This window comes from Artemia sp. Qi Xiang Cuo, chromosome 21, assembly GCF_049724085.1.
Source record: "Artemia sp. Qi Xiang Cuo chromosome 21, ASM4972408v1, whole genome shotgun sequence".
NCBI lineage: Eukaryota > Metazoa > Arthropoda > Branchiopoda > Anostraca > Artemiidae > Artemia > Artemia sp. Qi Xiang Cuo.
Window position 1 is genome coordinate 25290123 of NC_142814.1, and position 14710 is coordinate 25304832.

The 14710-nt window shown below is 34.3% G+C and overlaps 1 protein-coding gene across 8 annotated transcripts in view; it reads left to right on the plus strand.

Moving 5' to 3' along the window:
- Positions 1-14710, plus strand: part of Ca-alpha1D (Ca[2+]-channel protein alpha[[1]] subunit D) — a 401670-nt gene that overhangs the window by 173381 nt on the left and 213579 nt on the right. For 5 of the 8 annotated variants that reach the window (XM_089106795.1, XM_089106799.1, XM_089106794.1 and 2 more), the window contains exons 16-18: positions 2352-2488; positions 4309-4343; positions 8595-8781. In XM_089106795.1, coding sequence (XP_088962921.1) covers positions 2352-2488; positions 4309-4343; positions 8595-8781 — 359 coding nt within the window. Of the gene's footprint in view, positions 1-2351; positions 2489-4308; positions 4344-6339; positions 6524-8594; positions 8782-14710 lie in introns of all 8 variants that reach the window. The other 3 variants (XM_089106801.1, XM_089106796.1, XM_089106798.1) reach the window with 1 other exon arrangement.

Here is a 14710-nt window from a genome sequence, read left to right on the forward strand (position 1 = left end):
GTTTTTCTTCTTTTTTTATTTGAGCATGGAAGACGGATTGTTGGAGGTCAAAATATCTGCTTTGTTTCACATATCTCAGTCACCGGCTTTAATTTACCCTTGTTGTTGATTCTCATAACCTTTCTTGATTTCTTTTCTTCTCTGTTTTTCAGTCATGTTGAATAGCTAGTGCGATATTGAAACCAATTTATTTTAATGCAATAAAATTTCATGAGAGTATGTTCGTGTCTTGTCATTTATTAAGGTTATATTAAAGAAGGTTCTCCTATTAATACTTAAAACAAACGCAAATAAAGATGTCAGATCTAGAAAAGCAAAAATTACTATGGAGGAAAAAATGAACCCTTAAACTAATATAAACTGCAATGAAGACTGGAACCCAAATTGAAACAAACCACAAGATGCCACGAATAAGGTGGCCTTGCCGCCCTTAGATAGATACTTGAGAATAGCACATAGCTGCAGTCAATAAGACCTTCCCCAGAAAATTTTAGGTCACTGGCTTGTACTTGTTGGGGTGCTAACGTGGTTCAAAAGTCTGGGGTTTCCCCAAACATGAATCTTTGAAGCCTGCTAACACCTACACTGCAATGATCACCGTCTAGTATTTCTTGTGGAAGGTCAACGTGGTAGGCCTACCTTTCTGTAAATTTTGAAGTAAATCCCAGCACTTTGGAATTTTCGACCACTTCTGGCAATCACAAAACAATCTATAAACAAATCTCAAACCCTAACTTTTGTCCTAAAGCTATACTCTACCACCTGTAGGCTTCAGAGCTGCGCAGGCTTAGTTCCTAGGCCTCGACTATCCCTCCGTAGACGCTGTGATTGGATCTACTTATAATTTTACTGTATAACTGGAGGCATAAAAAAGGTCCCTGACTCCTCCAAATCTCCCTCCCAACGACAAGGACGCTGTTTCTTGATTGATATCTGAAATAAGGACATTGTTTAAATCTTATCATAGAATCTTTGTTTTTGCTGCTGATAGGAATACAAATTTGATTCGCGTCTACGAATCAAATAATCACATATCATATGAAAATATATTAATAAGACACTTTAGAAATTTTTTAATATATCAAAGCCGAAAGTCTTAAAGAAGGAAGTTTGATAACAATTAATACATAAAAAGGATTGGCTTTTTATGCTGATTCCAAATATATGAAATTAAGTAAGTTTAATATTTAACACTTTTTTTGCAGGGGGGGGGGATCTATATTTGAATCTATAAGACTGAAATCGGAATTTGGTAGGGCAGTACTTCGTAAATGAGGATTTGTTCATCCCAAGTTGGAATTCAGAATTTCTGAGCATTTTTGTGAAAAATATGAGGCCAATATCCCTGTTTTCAACTCAGGTGCGGGAGGGGAGTAGGATACATGCAATAGTTAAAATAATTATCTTCCTACTAGTTTATGCCAGCATTTTTTATTGCAGGTTTTATAGATAGAATATCCATACTCAGTTTCTTATATTTTTTAAAGCCAAAAAAATTGAGTTGAAGAGAGCGACAGCAAATGATGAGATGTAGATAGCTCAAGATTTTTTTTATGTTTTTGGCCAAGTGTAAAAAAGTGTATTTTATTACACAAAAGAATTAATTGCAAATATTCACATTTGCATTCTTAATTACATATTTTGTGCTCTGGAGCCCTTTTGAAACTTTCTTTTGTGATAAGTTTTCTACATAGGTTAATGGATATAACAAAATTTATTATCCAGAACTCAGCCAGCCCATGTGTGCAGTCCTGGCTTCAGTCACCCCCCTCTTCCAGACAATGTTGTTGGTACATTCCGAAGAGTCGATTTTGCAACGCAATCCCATTACACATTGACCTCCATTCTGCTCAACCCTTATTCTTTTCAACAACCTGCAACGCAACTCAATGCAACTCACCATTTGAAACACAACCATATAACTTGTCACAGTTGACAGACGCTTAACTGAAGTAAAAGTTTGTTTATTTTTTAGCTAATTATTATGGAAAAAATTCTTGTTTGATGCTGCTTTAATGTTAAATTTTTTTCGTGTTTAATAAAGAGCAACAATTTTCCCTATATTTGATCAGGATTCAGTTGAATGGAGATTGAGTTCAATGAAGTCTGAGATGAAAATATTGATTGTATGTTTGCCACCCTTTAGACTAAATATTTTGAAATAAGGAAGCGCTTGAAAGCATTTTGAATTCCCCCAAGAATTTCTGTATTTGTTTTTGCTATTGTTAAATTATCCTTCTATTCTGATTTTTGGCGAATGGTGGAACCACTTCCAAATTGTGCCCTCTCTCCCTTGCCCTATAAAAAGTTTGCTTTTGCAAAATACTGAACTAACGGAATCCCAATTTTAGGAGGATAAAGAGGGCAGTCCGGGATCCGAAGAAGGTTCTCAAATGGATTTAAGTGACAAAATGGATAAAGATGAAGGAATAGAAGAGGGGGATGATGAAATGTCTGAACGAGAAAGTGAAAGAAAACAGCTTCACTTGTAAGTTTTTTTCCTCTCTTCTTGAATTTAATTTGTTTGTGCTTTTGTCTCAGTTGAGCATATTTTTGTCTAGCTTTTGACACAGAGTAGTTTGTATATAAGACATCAGGCCTATGGAGACGAATGGAAATTATTCCAATCGAAGATATGGCTGGAAGCTATTGTATTTTAATATTTCAATGTCTTTTAGGGGGATTTGACTTACAGGCTTTCTAAATAAATATAAATTATCGGAAATTTGAGGTCGGTTGTACAGTATGTTTAAATATAGCTTTAATAATTGGTTTATGGAGGTTATTGTCGAAGATTTTATCTTCAGTTGCCATTTAAAGAAGACTGGGATTCCCCAAGGTGGACACATTTGATCCCACTCTTTTCTTCGTTGATTGAGAAACGGCATGATGCTTGGATGGTCAACAGCAATAGAGTAAACATGACAGAGTTGGTTGCCGTCTTATACGCAGTTCTGCGCTGCTATTCCAACTTCGTCTTCAAAATTGAAGACCACTAGGAGACCTGATGAGCATTCTCAACCTCGATATGAATGAATTGCGTTGACCCTAGAGGGTTGAGAGTAACTCTTAAATATATAGGTACACAGGCAGGGACGTACCCAGGATTATTTTTAGGAGGTAAGGGGGAGGATTTTTTCGGTGGGTGAGGGGCTTACATTTTTTTTTTTAAACGCATCGAAAATTGTTTTTTATGCATTTATGTTACTTTTGAAAGTCGGACAAATATTTCGGGGGAGGGGGTTTCAAATCCTCTACCCCTCCCTCGACCCTCTGGATACGGTCTTGTGCACAGTTCCTTCTCACTGCCTACACAAAAAACACCTAGGAAAGAACGCTTGAGAAATAGATTCTTGTGGGGCAGAAAGTTTTTCCGAAACTATCTCCCTGAAGATTTTATTCGTTAAACTTCTGCTGATCTTCTAAAATGAACGTTTAATAAGAGATACATATAACCTGGTGATTAACCTTGGTAAAGGACTAGTGGCATATTGGGTACCAATGGTGTACCTGAGGTTACAAAATACGTTATATGATTGAAATTTAAGCATAGATTTAAGGGAAAGCTTTAATTGCCAAATAAGGAAGTTCTAATTTTAAATTACCATTATATATTGACACAGAGTCTTTTTCTGCATTTATGCAATATAATGCTGATAATAATTCAGCATTATATGTGCATAGTTCATCATAATTCAGCATTATATCAACATAGAATACTTGGACCAAGTAATGCATTTTTGGGATAAAAACAATCGTACGGATTATTTTGGGAGCCCGATTGATTGACCATATCTCAAACAGTATGCTTTGCGACTAATGTGGTTAAATCCCTCTTTCTAGGGCTATAATGAGAGAAAGGTTGACATGGGTAGGATACGTTCTGCGGATAAAGGATGGCAGATTACCAAAGATCGTCCATTTCGGCCAACCATCTAGGACCAAATGAAAATTAGGTCTTCTCCAAATAGAGCAGTAGAATGTTGTGAGGGACGATGTAAGGGCAATGAAAACTTTTTGGGAGAGTGATAAGAAGAAACCTTTGATAGGGATGGAGGAGAGATGTATGTAGCTGTGTTGGCCTTGGTGCTGCAGTGAGTTGCTAGTATTAGTAGTATCGTTTTTGAATGATTTGAATTTTGTTTCTGCTTACTGGTTGACATCTTATAATTAATTTGTTGAGCGTAATTATTATCTATTCGATTTAACTCTGCAGAATCTAATGTAATGGTCCCTATTCTCATCTTAAGTTTCTTTACAACTTAAGAAGAACAGAAAACAAATTGACTTATATTCTTGTATTTTCAGGGAGGATGAAAATGGGGATATCGACGATGAAAAGGGTATGTATTGATTCCTGTTTAACCTTAAAAAAAAAACTTTATGCAAATCAAGTCTTATCATAAAATTAAATAAACCCATCAGTAAGACAAAAAAAGCTAAAAAAGAAAAAGTAACAGAAAGTGATAAAATAAAATAAAGTAAAGAACATAAAATAAAGAACAATAGGAAGATAACAGTAACAAAAATGTAAAGTGAAACAACAAGAACATAAAATATAATATAGCTGCTACATAAAGCCAAATTATTAAGTCATTTTACAGTTATTCTTACTGAATTACATAAAATAAAAAACAATTTTCACATTAAGCATGGGACATTTTGTCACTTTCTCATAAAATTGTGCAACCTGAGATCCACCCTTTGATTTTGGGCTCGATGATATCCGTAAAACATTACATTATACCTCCATAGAACCTTCAATGTGACAAGGCCTCTGTTTTGACCTAAAATTCGTTTCATTCACTGGAATTTTGCTTGCATATCTTAATAAAAACAACGGATTTACAGGTCCAACTTTTCTGATGCCCCTGTATTTGTCACAGTAATATGATGAAAATTGATGATTATATAAATTTGCCAGGGTTCTGTCGGAGATCAGATGTCGTCATTAATTTATCATATCTTTTTCAACATATATAAATACAGAGAAACTTAGCCTTGTGTAGAGCATTCCCCTTCAAGGTATTTAAAATTTCATAATCATTTTCTATATTTTCTTGTTAAAAGCTCATTTCCAAATTTTCAGTGAAGTAATTCAAACTATGAAGGCTCTCCGATACCTTAAAGAACCACCCTACCCCGTCCATTACAAGCTTTTTAAGTTTGTGTGGCCAAACCATTCAGAATTGATTTGGCGGTCTTGCCAAAGCTCGTATACCTTTGATAAGAGATCTGAATAAATGACAGAAAACTAAAAGCTGATGCCTACTTTCCTGGAAATGTTAGAAAAGTCATTTAACTTCTCCCGTTTTGTGCCAGATATAGAGATACTCAGATTTAATAAAACTTACGTCATTAGAAAGCTTTTTTTTTATTGAAAGGAGCAGAATTTTATTTTTGAAGTTCAGGAAAGGGCATCCCTTATAAATATTTTTGTATACCTGCTTAGAAAACATTTGAAATCAGCTCAAAAGAAGTCTCATTGAATAATTTGACAGATTTGAAATTTTCCTGTTGTGCTAACTGCCTTGATTGAAATTTTTGCGGACACGTACATTGATTAATCAGCGTTTTGCTTAACAATTAGTAAAACATTATAGGTTTCCTTTTTTTTAAACTAGTTTCTCGTCAGCTTCTCGAACTGCTGACATATCTAAGATTCCTATCAATCTTGCCAAAAGTACTTCGAAAGCTCCCTGTGGTGCTGGGAAATTTTTTTAATGAGCCCTTTGTCTTTGAGACTTTCAGCCTACGCTGAAACTCGCAAAATGACATCTTTGGCATCGAATGCGGTTAATCAAAATCAAATTTTCATTGAATGGAGTGGAGTTTTGGTTTTAAAGTTCAGGAAAGGGCAGTCCCTAAACGGTCTAGTATACCTGATAGGAAAATATTAAAAAGCAGCTCAAAAAGAAGTCTCATTGAATAATTTGACATTTTTGCAAGCCAAAATTGCTTCAGAAGCTACCTGTTTTGCTAGGAAAATTTGTTAATGGGTTCTTTGTCTTTGAAACTGTCAGCCGAGGCTGAGACTCACAAAGTGACATTTTTGGTATCGAACATCCTTAAAGATTGAAATTAGGAATTTAGTATGTCAAAGCTATTTTCTCTTTGCAGCTATTTCTTTGTTTTATTATTATTATTATTTTTCATTATTAAAGTCTATGCCTAGGAATTTTCTTATGTCTTTTTTTTACACCATTCCTCTATGAATTTTAATATGCTTAAGAAAAAAGTTGGTATGGCACTTTGTCCTTAAGGTTTACTGATGTCAATGCATTATAAAGTTATTTTGGTCAGTGTTTCAGTTCTATTTAGTTTATGTTACATGCGTAGACGATGAAGATGAAGGAACAAACGAGGATGAGGACGAGGAGGGGATTGCTCCTCAGAGCCAAGACCAAGATAATGATCAGCCCAGAATGAAACCGCGTAGGCTCTCTGATTTGGACAATATGCCTGTTAAAGTAAAACCAATACCAAAAGGCTCTAGTTTCTTCATTTTTGGGCAAAAAAATAGGTAATTTTACGTACCCTCCCTACCTGACGCTGACAATGTTGCTTTTTTACTTCAACCTGTTTGTCACCCTGTTTTAAAGACGGTTTACAGTTAAGTACTTCCGTTGGGAGAAACCGATTTTGGCTGCGACGAAATCGGATTTCCTGAAGGAAGATTCAAGGTCTTTTCCTTGCAATTACTTCTTGTTACGTCTGGGGTTTTTAAAGATTTACCCTGTATAATAAGTTTTGGGGTATTTTCGCATGTCTTTAAATTGAAAATAAAGACCATTGGTATGTGTAAACTGGTTAACAGTCAGCATGGTTTTGAGTATGAAATACGTTATCATCAACCATAGAAAGGCTTATTTAGAGAAATTAATCATTCAGTAGCTGCTTGGTCAATGTTCTTTTTGCTAAGACATAGATGAAAGCATGCATAATACTGCACAATTTTAGGTCCAGTTAAAGTAGATCCACTCCATATTGAATTGGTAGTAATTCAGAAAGCCTTCAAGCTACATTAACAATGGACTGAGAAAGTTATTCGTAAAGATATCCACCAGAATAATATCAAAAGAAGCAAGATTAAGTTTTTCGATCGTTATAATTTTTTTAAGGGAGGGGGAAAGAATTTCTGTAACTTTAAGTCATTTTCACCTCAAGCCCAGGATGTAAACTGAATCAGCAAGTTTTGTTTTTATTGTAGCCGTTATCTAAATCTCAGTTAGCATTTTTCTGGTACTACTTTAAATTTCAAAATTTTATGATAAACAAGCACATAGACTGCGCGGGAATATGTTTTTAGTTAAAGAACCAAAATCCTTACAAAGAGCAAACAAAAGATAAATCACATGGTAATTGATAGGGACTGTCGAAAAATCGGAAAATTTATAGATTTCATGTGATCCGGGCATAGAAGTCACATCAAGCAAGTGTCATATGCTATATATTAAAATCATGAATAGAGTAAAAAATTGTATTCAAAATTGTATTTTAAAATATATCTCATATCAGAAACGGAAAACTTAATTTTTTAAAGACCAATTTTTCATCAAAATTTACAAGAATAATTAAATTAAATGTTTACTTCTTACAGAAAAGTGTAAAATCAGATTTACAGCGAAAATGAAATCTAGAAGATATAGCATTAAAATGCTAAACAAAAAAGCATGCTACACTCGGAGACGCCAGGTACTCGACAACTTTGTAGCTTGTCTGTATCATTGGCGTTTGACATTGAAGTAATTCAACTGATCTGACAATTGGCCATCTATAATTCTAGAATTTTGTTACAACATTTTTCATTGATATCTGTTGTTAACAACAGCTATTATCGTCAATACAACATCTAAGGGCTGCTAAAAATATGCGTAAAAGAGAAGGATTTTCTGTTTGGAAAAGCCCTTTATTTTGCGTTCTTAAAACAAAAATGTAGCTTGGATGCTTCCTAATACTAAACGGAAATCTTAGTACTAGTGAAACTACTTTATTTAGAAGAATTAAAACAATGCTATTCGTCGTAATCATTTTAATTAGATTGTAAAAGTGCTTTTACTGGACCTTAATTGCCAAGGCTTTTCAATTAATATGGGCAAATGCTTCCGTGTTATAAATGAAACTCATTTTGGGAACTAGAATTTGAATGCATCTCAAAAGACATGCTGACTCCCCCTTTTACCTGTTAATACCCTCCCCGCCCGTCTTCTTTGAGAATAAAATTTTAGTGCTTTATAAATGATTTTCAACAATCACCATCCTTGCTTATCATTTCGTCTCTCCTTGCTATCTTTCTGTTTTATCTTAAATACATGGATATAGCCATTATTTGACTTAGTGGCTAGTTTAATTACCTTCAAAGTTAGTCAAAACAAAAGAACTTTTGCTCAATGTTCAATATAAAACTGGGCAAATATTCCAAGTAATTCTTTCTCACTATAAGAATGTTTTGCATTTTTTACGCCCTGAGCAAAATCATTGTGACACCCATTTTGAATTATATAAAAAATTCAAACATGACAAAAATAATTGTATGCTTTTTTTCTCACCTTTTGTATCTTTCCTTATACTTGAAAACGCGCTTTCTCCGTTAGACGATTTGTCATGCAATGGTGATGAAACTGAGGTAGAAACATTTGAAGAAATTGAAACTGATGCAGAAGTAGACGAGCCAGTGTTTCCGGTTAAAGCACGTCCAAGACGAATTCCAACTATTCGGGCTAAACGGATTCCTTCAATACCACCTTATCCATCATTTTTCATTTTATCTCACAAAAATAGGTTACACTCTATGTTTTTTTGCATGCATGTGTTTAAATTGACATACTTTGTTTAGTGTCCTGGCTGTGAATTTTGGCATTGCATTTTCCTTGACAGCCTTGCTTTTTACTGATCCGAATTTAATGTTTATTTCTAAGGTCAATATTTCTCGGCTCATCACAAGATACGAGTCTTGTATTGAACGTGTATGATTGCCTCCAGTTGTATTGCATGCTTTATATTTAACGAGGCAGGTCAATGATATTTAATAAATTTCTATTAATGTGAACATTTCAATTTTGTGTTCTGGTTGAATCTTAGGCAAAAAAAACAGAAGAGGTGGTAAAAGGGGGGGGGGTCTGGCAATGGGAGATAAAACAACCAAAAAGCTCTGAAGTGAAAAATTAGCAAATATGCAAACCAAGCATTTACTAAAAACAGATGAGTAAAAAACAAAGTCAATAAATCATGCCACAATTAACAAATTCCATGGGCGTCCATCTATCTTAAAACCATGCTTAATAACGTACCACTCTGTTGCATCGTAACAATCTGCATATTCTTCATAATAAACACGGATGATGCTCAACACAAAGGCAAACTATGCTAAAAACTAGTCTGTGATGTGTAATACACTTACAATAAAACTGAGATGAAACCAAACACCCAGTAAAACTAAAATGTAGTATTATTGCAACGAGAACTTAGGGTACTAGCAGAAGCTAAACCTCAAGCATGACTCCCTGGTAGGAAAAAAAAAGAAATGAGTTGACATAGACCTAAAACAATAATTTATTAGTAGGTTTTCTGAATGTTTTAGCTTCACCAAACTTCACCTTAGCTGTAATGAACCTCAGTATATTAAAAAAATCAGTAGTGATAAGTAAGTAGTATTGGATGCAAGGGACTCTTCTCTTACATAAAAATGACAAACCACCTGCAACGTTAACTACACAATAATTTGTTTGGGCCAAATCCATTTTTACCACAAAACTGTAGATTGTGGATACCTTATTACCAGTAGTTTCAGACACATTAATTTGAATTTTTTGTTTTAAATCCATATACACCAGACGCGTAAATATTTTAGTTTGTTGAAAAACTGTTGACTAAGTATAAAGAGTTCAAGCATTTAGGCAGTAATACTTTTTCGGAGGTGGTACCACTGGAAAAAAAAAATTTGCGAATTATCAAAGAGTTCGTGATAACGAACTGTAAGTAAGTAGCGACCCAGCACAATACTAACCGAAACTCTAAAAAACCGAATTTTGATGCCAATAGATATATCAAAAGAATCTGCTTATCATGCTAATTTCAAAAACATAAGTTTCATTAAGTTTACTCTTACCCATTAAAGGCTACGAGCCTGAGACAATTTGCCTGATTTTCAAAAAAGGGGGAAATACCCCGAAAACACTACTGTAGAGGGTTCAAGGTTCTATCTGCTAAAATGTGGAATTTTGTATATCGTATCGACCTAAGATGTGTTAGAATTTTGTGAGAGGGCTCATTCGACTGGAAATTAAAAGTTCTAGTGCCCTTTTTAAGTGACCAAAAAGATTGAAGGGCAATTAGACCCCCTCCCCGACCCTTTCTTTCCAAAGTCGTCTAGTCAAAATTGTTTGGCCCAATAACTATGCCTTTGAATGCAACATGACCCCCCACTACCTCAGGGGAAAGGTCTAAATTATAAAATTTCCCCATTGTTCACGCATAGTATTTTTTATTGGGAAGTATGTATACATTTTCGTATGGGGGGGGGGGAGGAGACATATTCTCTGCTGGGGGTTTTTCCATAATTGAATTTTTCGTGGGGAGGGAAGTTTCTAGGGGGTGAACTTGTCAGGGGGAAATTATAAATTGGGTGAATGTGCCAGAATTCTTAAACAAAATTATTTTTATATGTCTTGCTTTCTCTTTTCCGTCTCAATTTTACGCGTGGAGCTGTTAAGGGTAATTGTCAGGGGTAAATTTTTGCCTGGATTGAATTGTTTAGAGAATATTTCCGTGGGGAGGGGGATTTCTCCATGGAAGTGCGGCCAGATTTTCTGGCATTATTTAAAACACGATCGGAAATGAAATAAAAAAATTAGTTTTTTCAACTGAAAGAAAGGAGTAAGATTTAAACTTAAAACGAACAGAAATTATTATGCATATGAAGCAGATAGCCCCCTCCTCATCAGTTCGCTCTTTACGTCAAAGTTTGAATTCTGTCCCAATTCTTTAAGAACGACTTTTTAAAAAGAACTTGAAATTTTTAGCGTAAACAGCGAGGTTATGAGGAGGGGACAATCCCATTCATATACTTAATAACTTTTTAATGTTGCTCCTTTATTTCAGTTTGAAAAAAACTTGTTTTTTTTTTATTTAATTTAGACAAAAGAGTGTGGCTAATAATTACTTTTTTGTTCGACAAATTTGCGGGCTGGAGTTTTGATAAGCTTCTTAAAGTGATTTTTTATGATTTTTTTTTTCGCTCGACAGATTTATATAAATGTCAACGAAAACAGCCCAAATTGAAACCACGCCCAAGCCAAAAAGGGAATGGGACTCTATGTGCTCTTTTCCCTAGCCCTGCCGTTTCCACCACTGGTATATTTCACATACCTATTTCTGCCTTGAAAAATACAGTATTGATTTTTATATATAAGGTTAGTTAAATAATAAACTACTTGTTTTTTAAATGCTCATAATTTAACTTTAGCGCTATATCGTTATTTTTTTTTCTTCTAAAAAGCCTTGAACACTAGGTTTAGTGAAAATCAGACGCAAATTGTGAAATACGCGCTATCCTTGTTTCGATTTGGAACTTTTACATTGCACTTTTGGCCTTGTAATCAACAACTTCAGAAACCTTTGAATACAAACTTTGGCGAAAATCATAAGCCATTTGTGAGATTATTAGGCACATTCACGGAAATTTGTTTTGAAACAGGCATGGCCTTTAGGAGATTATGGGAGGGGGGAGGTGACGGCGAGTTGAGAAACCTCAGAAATAAGCAATCTTGTCGAGAATATGAGATACAATAGAAATGTTCTTGTTGGCTTGGGAATTTTCGTGATTAGGGATCTGTTGAGAGGGGCGCATGGTTGGAGTGGAAAATTGTATGTTAGTGAGTTGTATGAGCAGCGAGTTTTGGGGAAAGGAGTTATATTGAGGGAGGGATGTTGTTGGATAAGAAATTGTCTGTATTACCACATATAGATGAGGAGCTCTTTGGACACCTAAAAATCGTGTGAACACTTTTAATTTTCAAATTATTTTCTGTTCGGGAGAAGCTACGATTTTAAACAACATTGTCCTATACAAAGCTTATAGCTTAGCTACGTAAGGGACTACATTACAACGCACAAAAAGAATAAATATTTAGGAATCACTCAAATAAAACTGATGGTTAGTAAAGTGAACAAAAGGAAAATATATTCTGTTATCACAAATAAGGTCGAAAATCATGCTTATCCTTTTATGCAAAAAAGCGTGCTTTGTCAATTAGTAGCCTACTAACTTGTTGGTCCAGGGAGAGGTTGAATAGTGTATTAAACTTGGATACTATTGGGGGAAGGACCATTGTAACCTTAATAAGGCTCAATACTCGTAAAGCAAACGTCTAAGCGATGAAACAAACAAATTGAAAATAGTTAGAAACTGTGCCTGTGTAGAACTAGATACTAACACATACATAGGCCTATTAGTACTTTGTGACACTTGAAAATGTAGAAGTTTTAGATTGTAATCTTGTAGCCCTTTCATTACTAAGTTATAATGATTAAGAAAAGATATATTTAAAAAGTGTATTTTTAACATTTGTCTATTTTTTTTTTTTACTTTTTTTAAGTTCAGTTATTTTATTGTTTATTGCTGTTTGTTATCCAGATTCATTAAAGACAATTTAATATCAGTTTGTGATATGTCCTAATATATATCTCGTATTTGAGAACTAGGCCCCGAGGAATTATTTACTGATGAATAGCTAAGTCAGAATAAGCTTGATAAGCAAAAATGGCATATATGCAAGAACTGGTTCACGTACGCAGCCTTTCACTTTGCTGGTGAATATACTCAAGGGCATCTTCTGAAAATGTTCTGCAAGCCTACGTAATTGTTCTAGGTGGCACCAGTTCGACAATAGTTATATTCTCTTTGTTTGCTACAGAGAGGGACGTGCAAGTTAGAATAGATTGCTAGGGTATTGTCATCTTCTTGGTTAAGAGGTTAGAAACTTGTACAAAATATTTTACCTTTTATTTGATCAAAATAATTGGGAAAATAGAATTCAAAGACAAGTGATAGAATTTTAATTAAAATCGGTTGTTAGACCACAGTCGTCTTCAGAGAGTAAGGGCTGTGTACTTCTACTGACCAGTGTACTTTTCTTTTATTTTTGCTTATGAAAAGTGACAGATAACTTTGTAGTATCAACTAAGTTCGATAAGATTATATAGCCGTTTTGAGATCCTTCTTGAGAAATACTATCTAAAAAAATTTCGAGGGGTTAACAGCTTCAGTTTTGAAAGAGCTCGGATTAGAAGTTTGAGACAATCTAGAGATTTAAAAGTAACATTCGTAACCATGGTTGCCTTTGTCGATAAATTATTCGTTCTTATTATTCGTTCCTAATATACATTTAGGCTTAGACAAATAATTTATCTGCACTTCCTTTCTTTCTGATTCATTTGAGTGTAAGAAAACTTGTCTCTATGCGGTAAAGTAGCGATTATAAATAAAAATGGATCGCAACGACGTTGTTTCGCAATTATTTAGTAAAGAGTAGCTGCAGCAGTATTCATGGATCTAAAAAGTTAAGGATAGATACATATAACTAATTAAGCTCTAGGGTATGAGATAATATTGTAGGTTTAATTCATAACGATGCCAACGATTAAAAGTGATAACGTTCAATTGGCTACTAAGTCATATTTGTATCATAAGTCATATTTATATTTAAATCCCTCCTCATACCATGGTCATCTTCGGCCAAACGAGATTAGGTTGTTAGAGGACGGTCATTTTCAACGATGAGGAATTATAAACCTATGCAAATTAGCTTACCTTTTTTTGGTATCATGGCCAGATATTGAGTTGGTGAGTTCGAGCTGATGCCGTAGATATTCTATTTAAAGGTAATCGATAGTGAAAGAACAACACCAAAGTGTTTCATCTATCGTTTTTTAGAGCACGGTCACCTTCGTTGGCGTGAGGTTAGAGACTTGTGTAAACTAGTGCACCTTTTATATGTTTTGATACACTTTAGGATAGGAGAAATCATTGTCATCTAGAATTAAGTGTTTATGCAACAATTATAAATAGTGGTAATAAGACACAATGACATGCTTTTTGAATTATTAGCAATTTATATGATTCCGAAATTTGACAAATAGCTTTTTAGAACTGACTGGTTTCAGTAAGATTATATTGCATGTTTTAATCGTCCACAGAGTCAAAAGTCGTATGTTGAGATACTATTTAATAGGTTATGAGAGGTGAACATTCTCAGTGTTTAATGTACAGGTTTAAAGATAAAATATAAATTATAAGTGTGAATCAACTTGGAAAACTCAAAGTAACATGAGGCTGTCAAACCATGGCTTGTAACTTTTCCTATTTGGTGTACCTATTATTACTTTTTGGTATACATTTGATAAGACAAAATTGTTTCCATGTCAATCACAGCGGGTGCCTTGTGAGTACGAATCTTAGAGCACGCTCATCTTTAGGGGAAATATGTTAGATACTTGTGGTAAACTTTATAAATTTTGATGGTTTCCGATACATTTGAGAATAAGGAAATAAACATCCATACGGTTTATGCAACAATTATAAATAATCACGCAACACAATGGCGAGTTTTGCAATTATCATAGTGAAGAGTAGCTTCAGCAACAGGATTCTGAAAAGTTAGGAATAGCTTCATGGTACAAATTAGGATTTGTAAGATCTTATTTTAAGTTT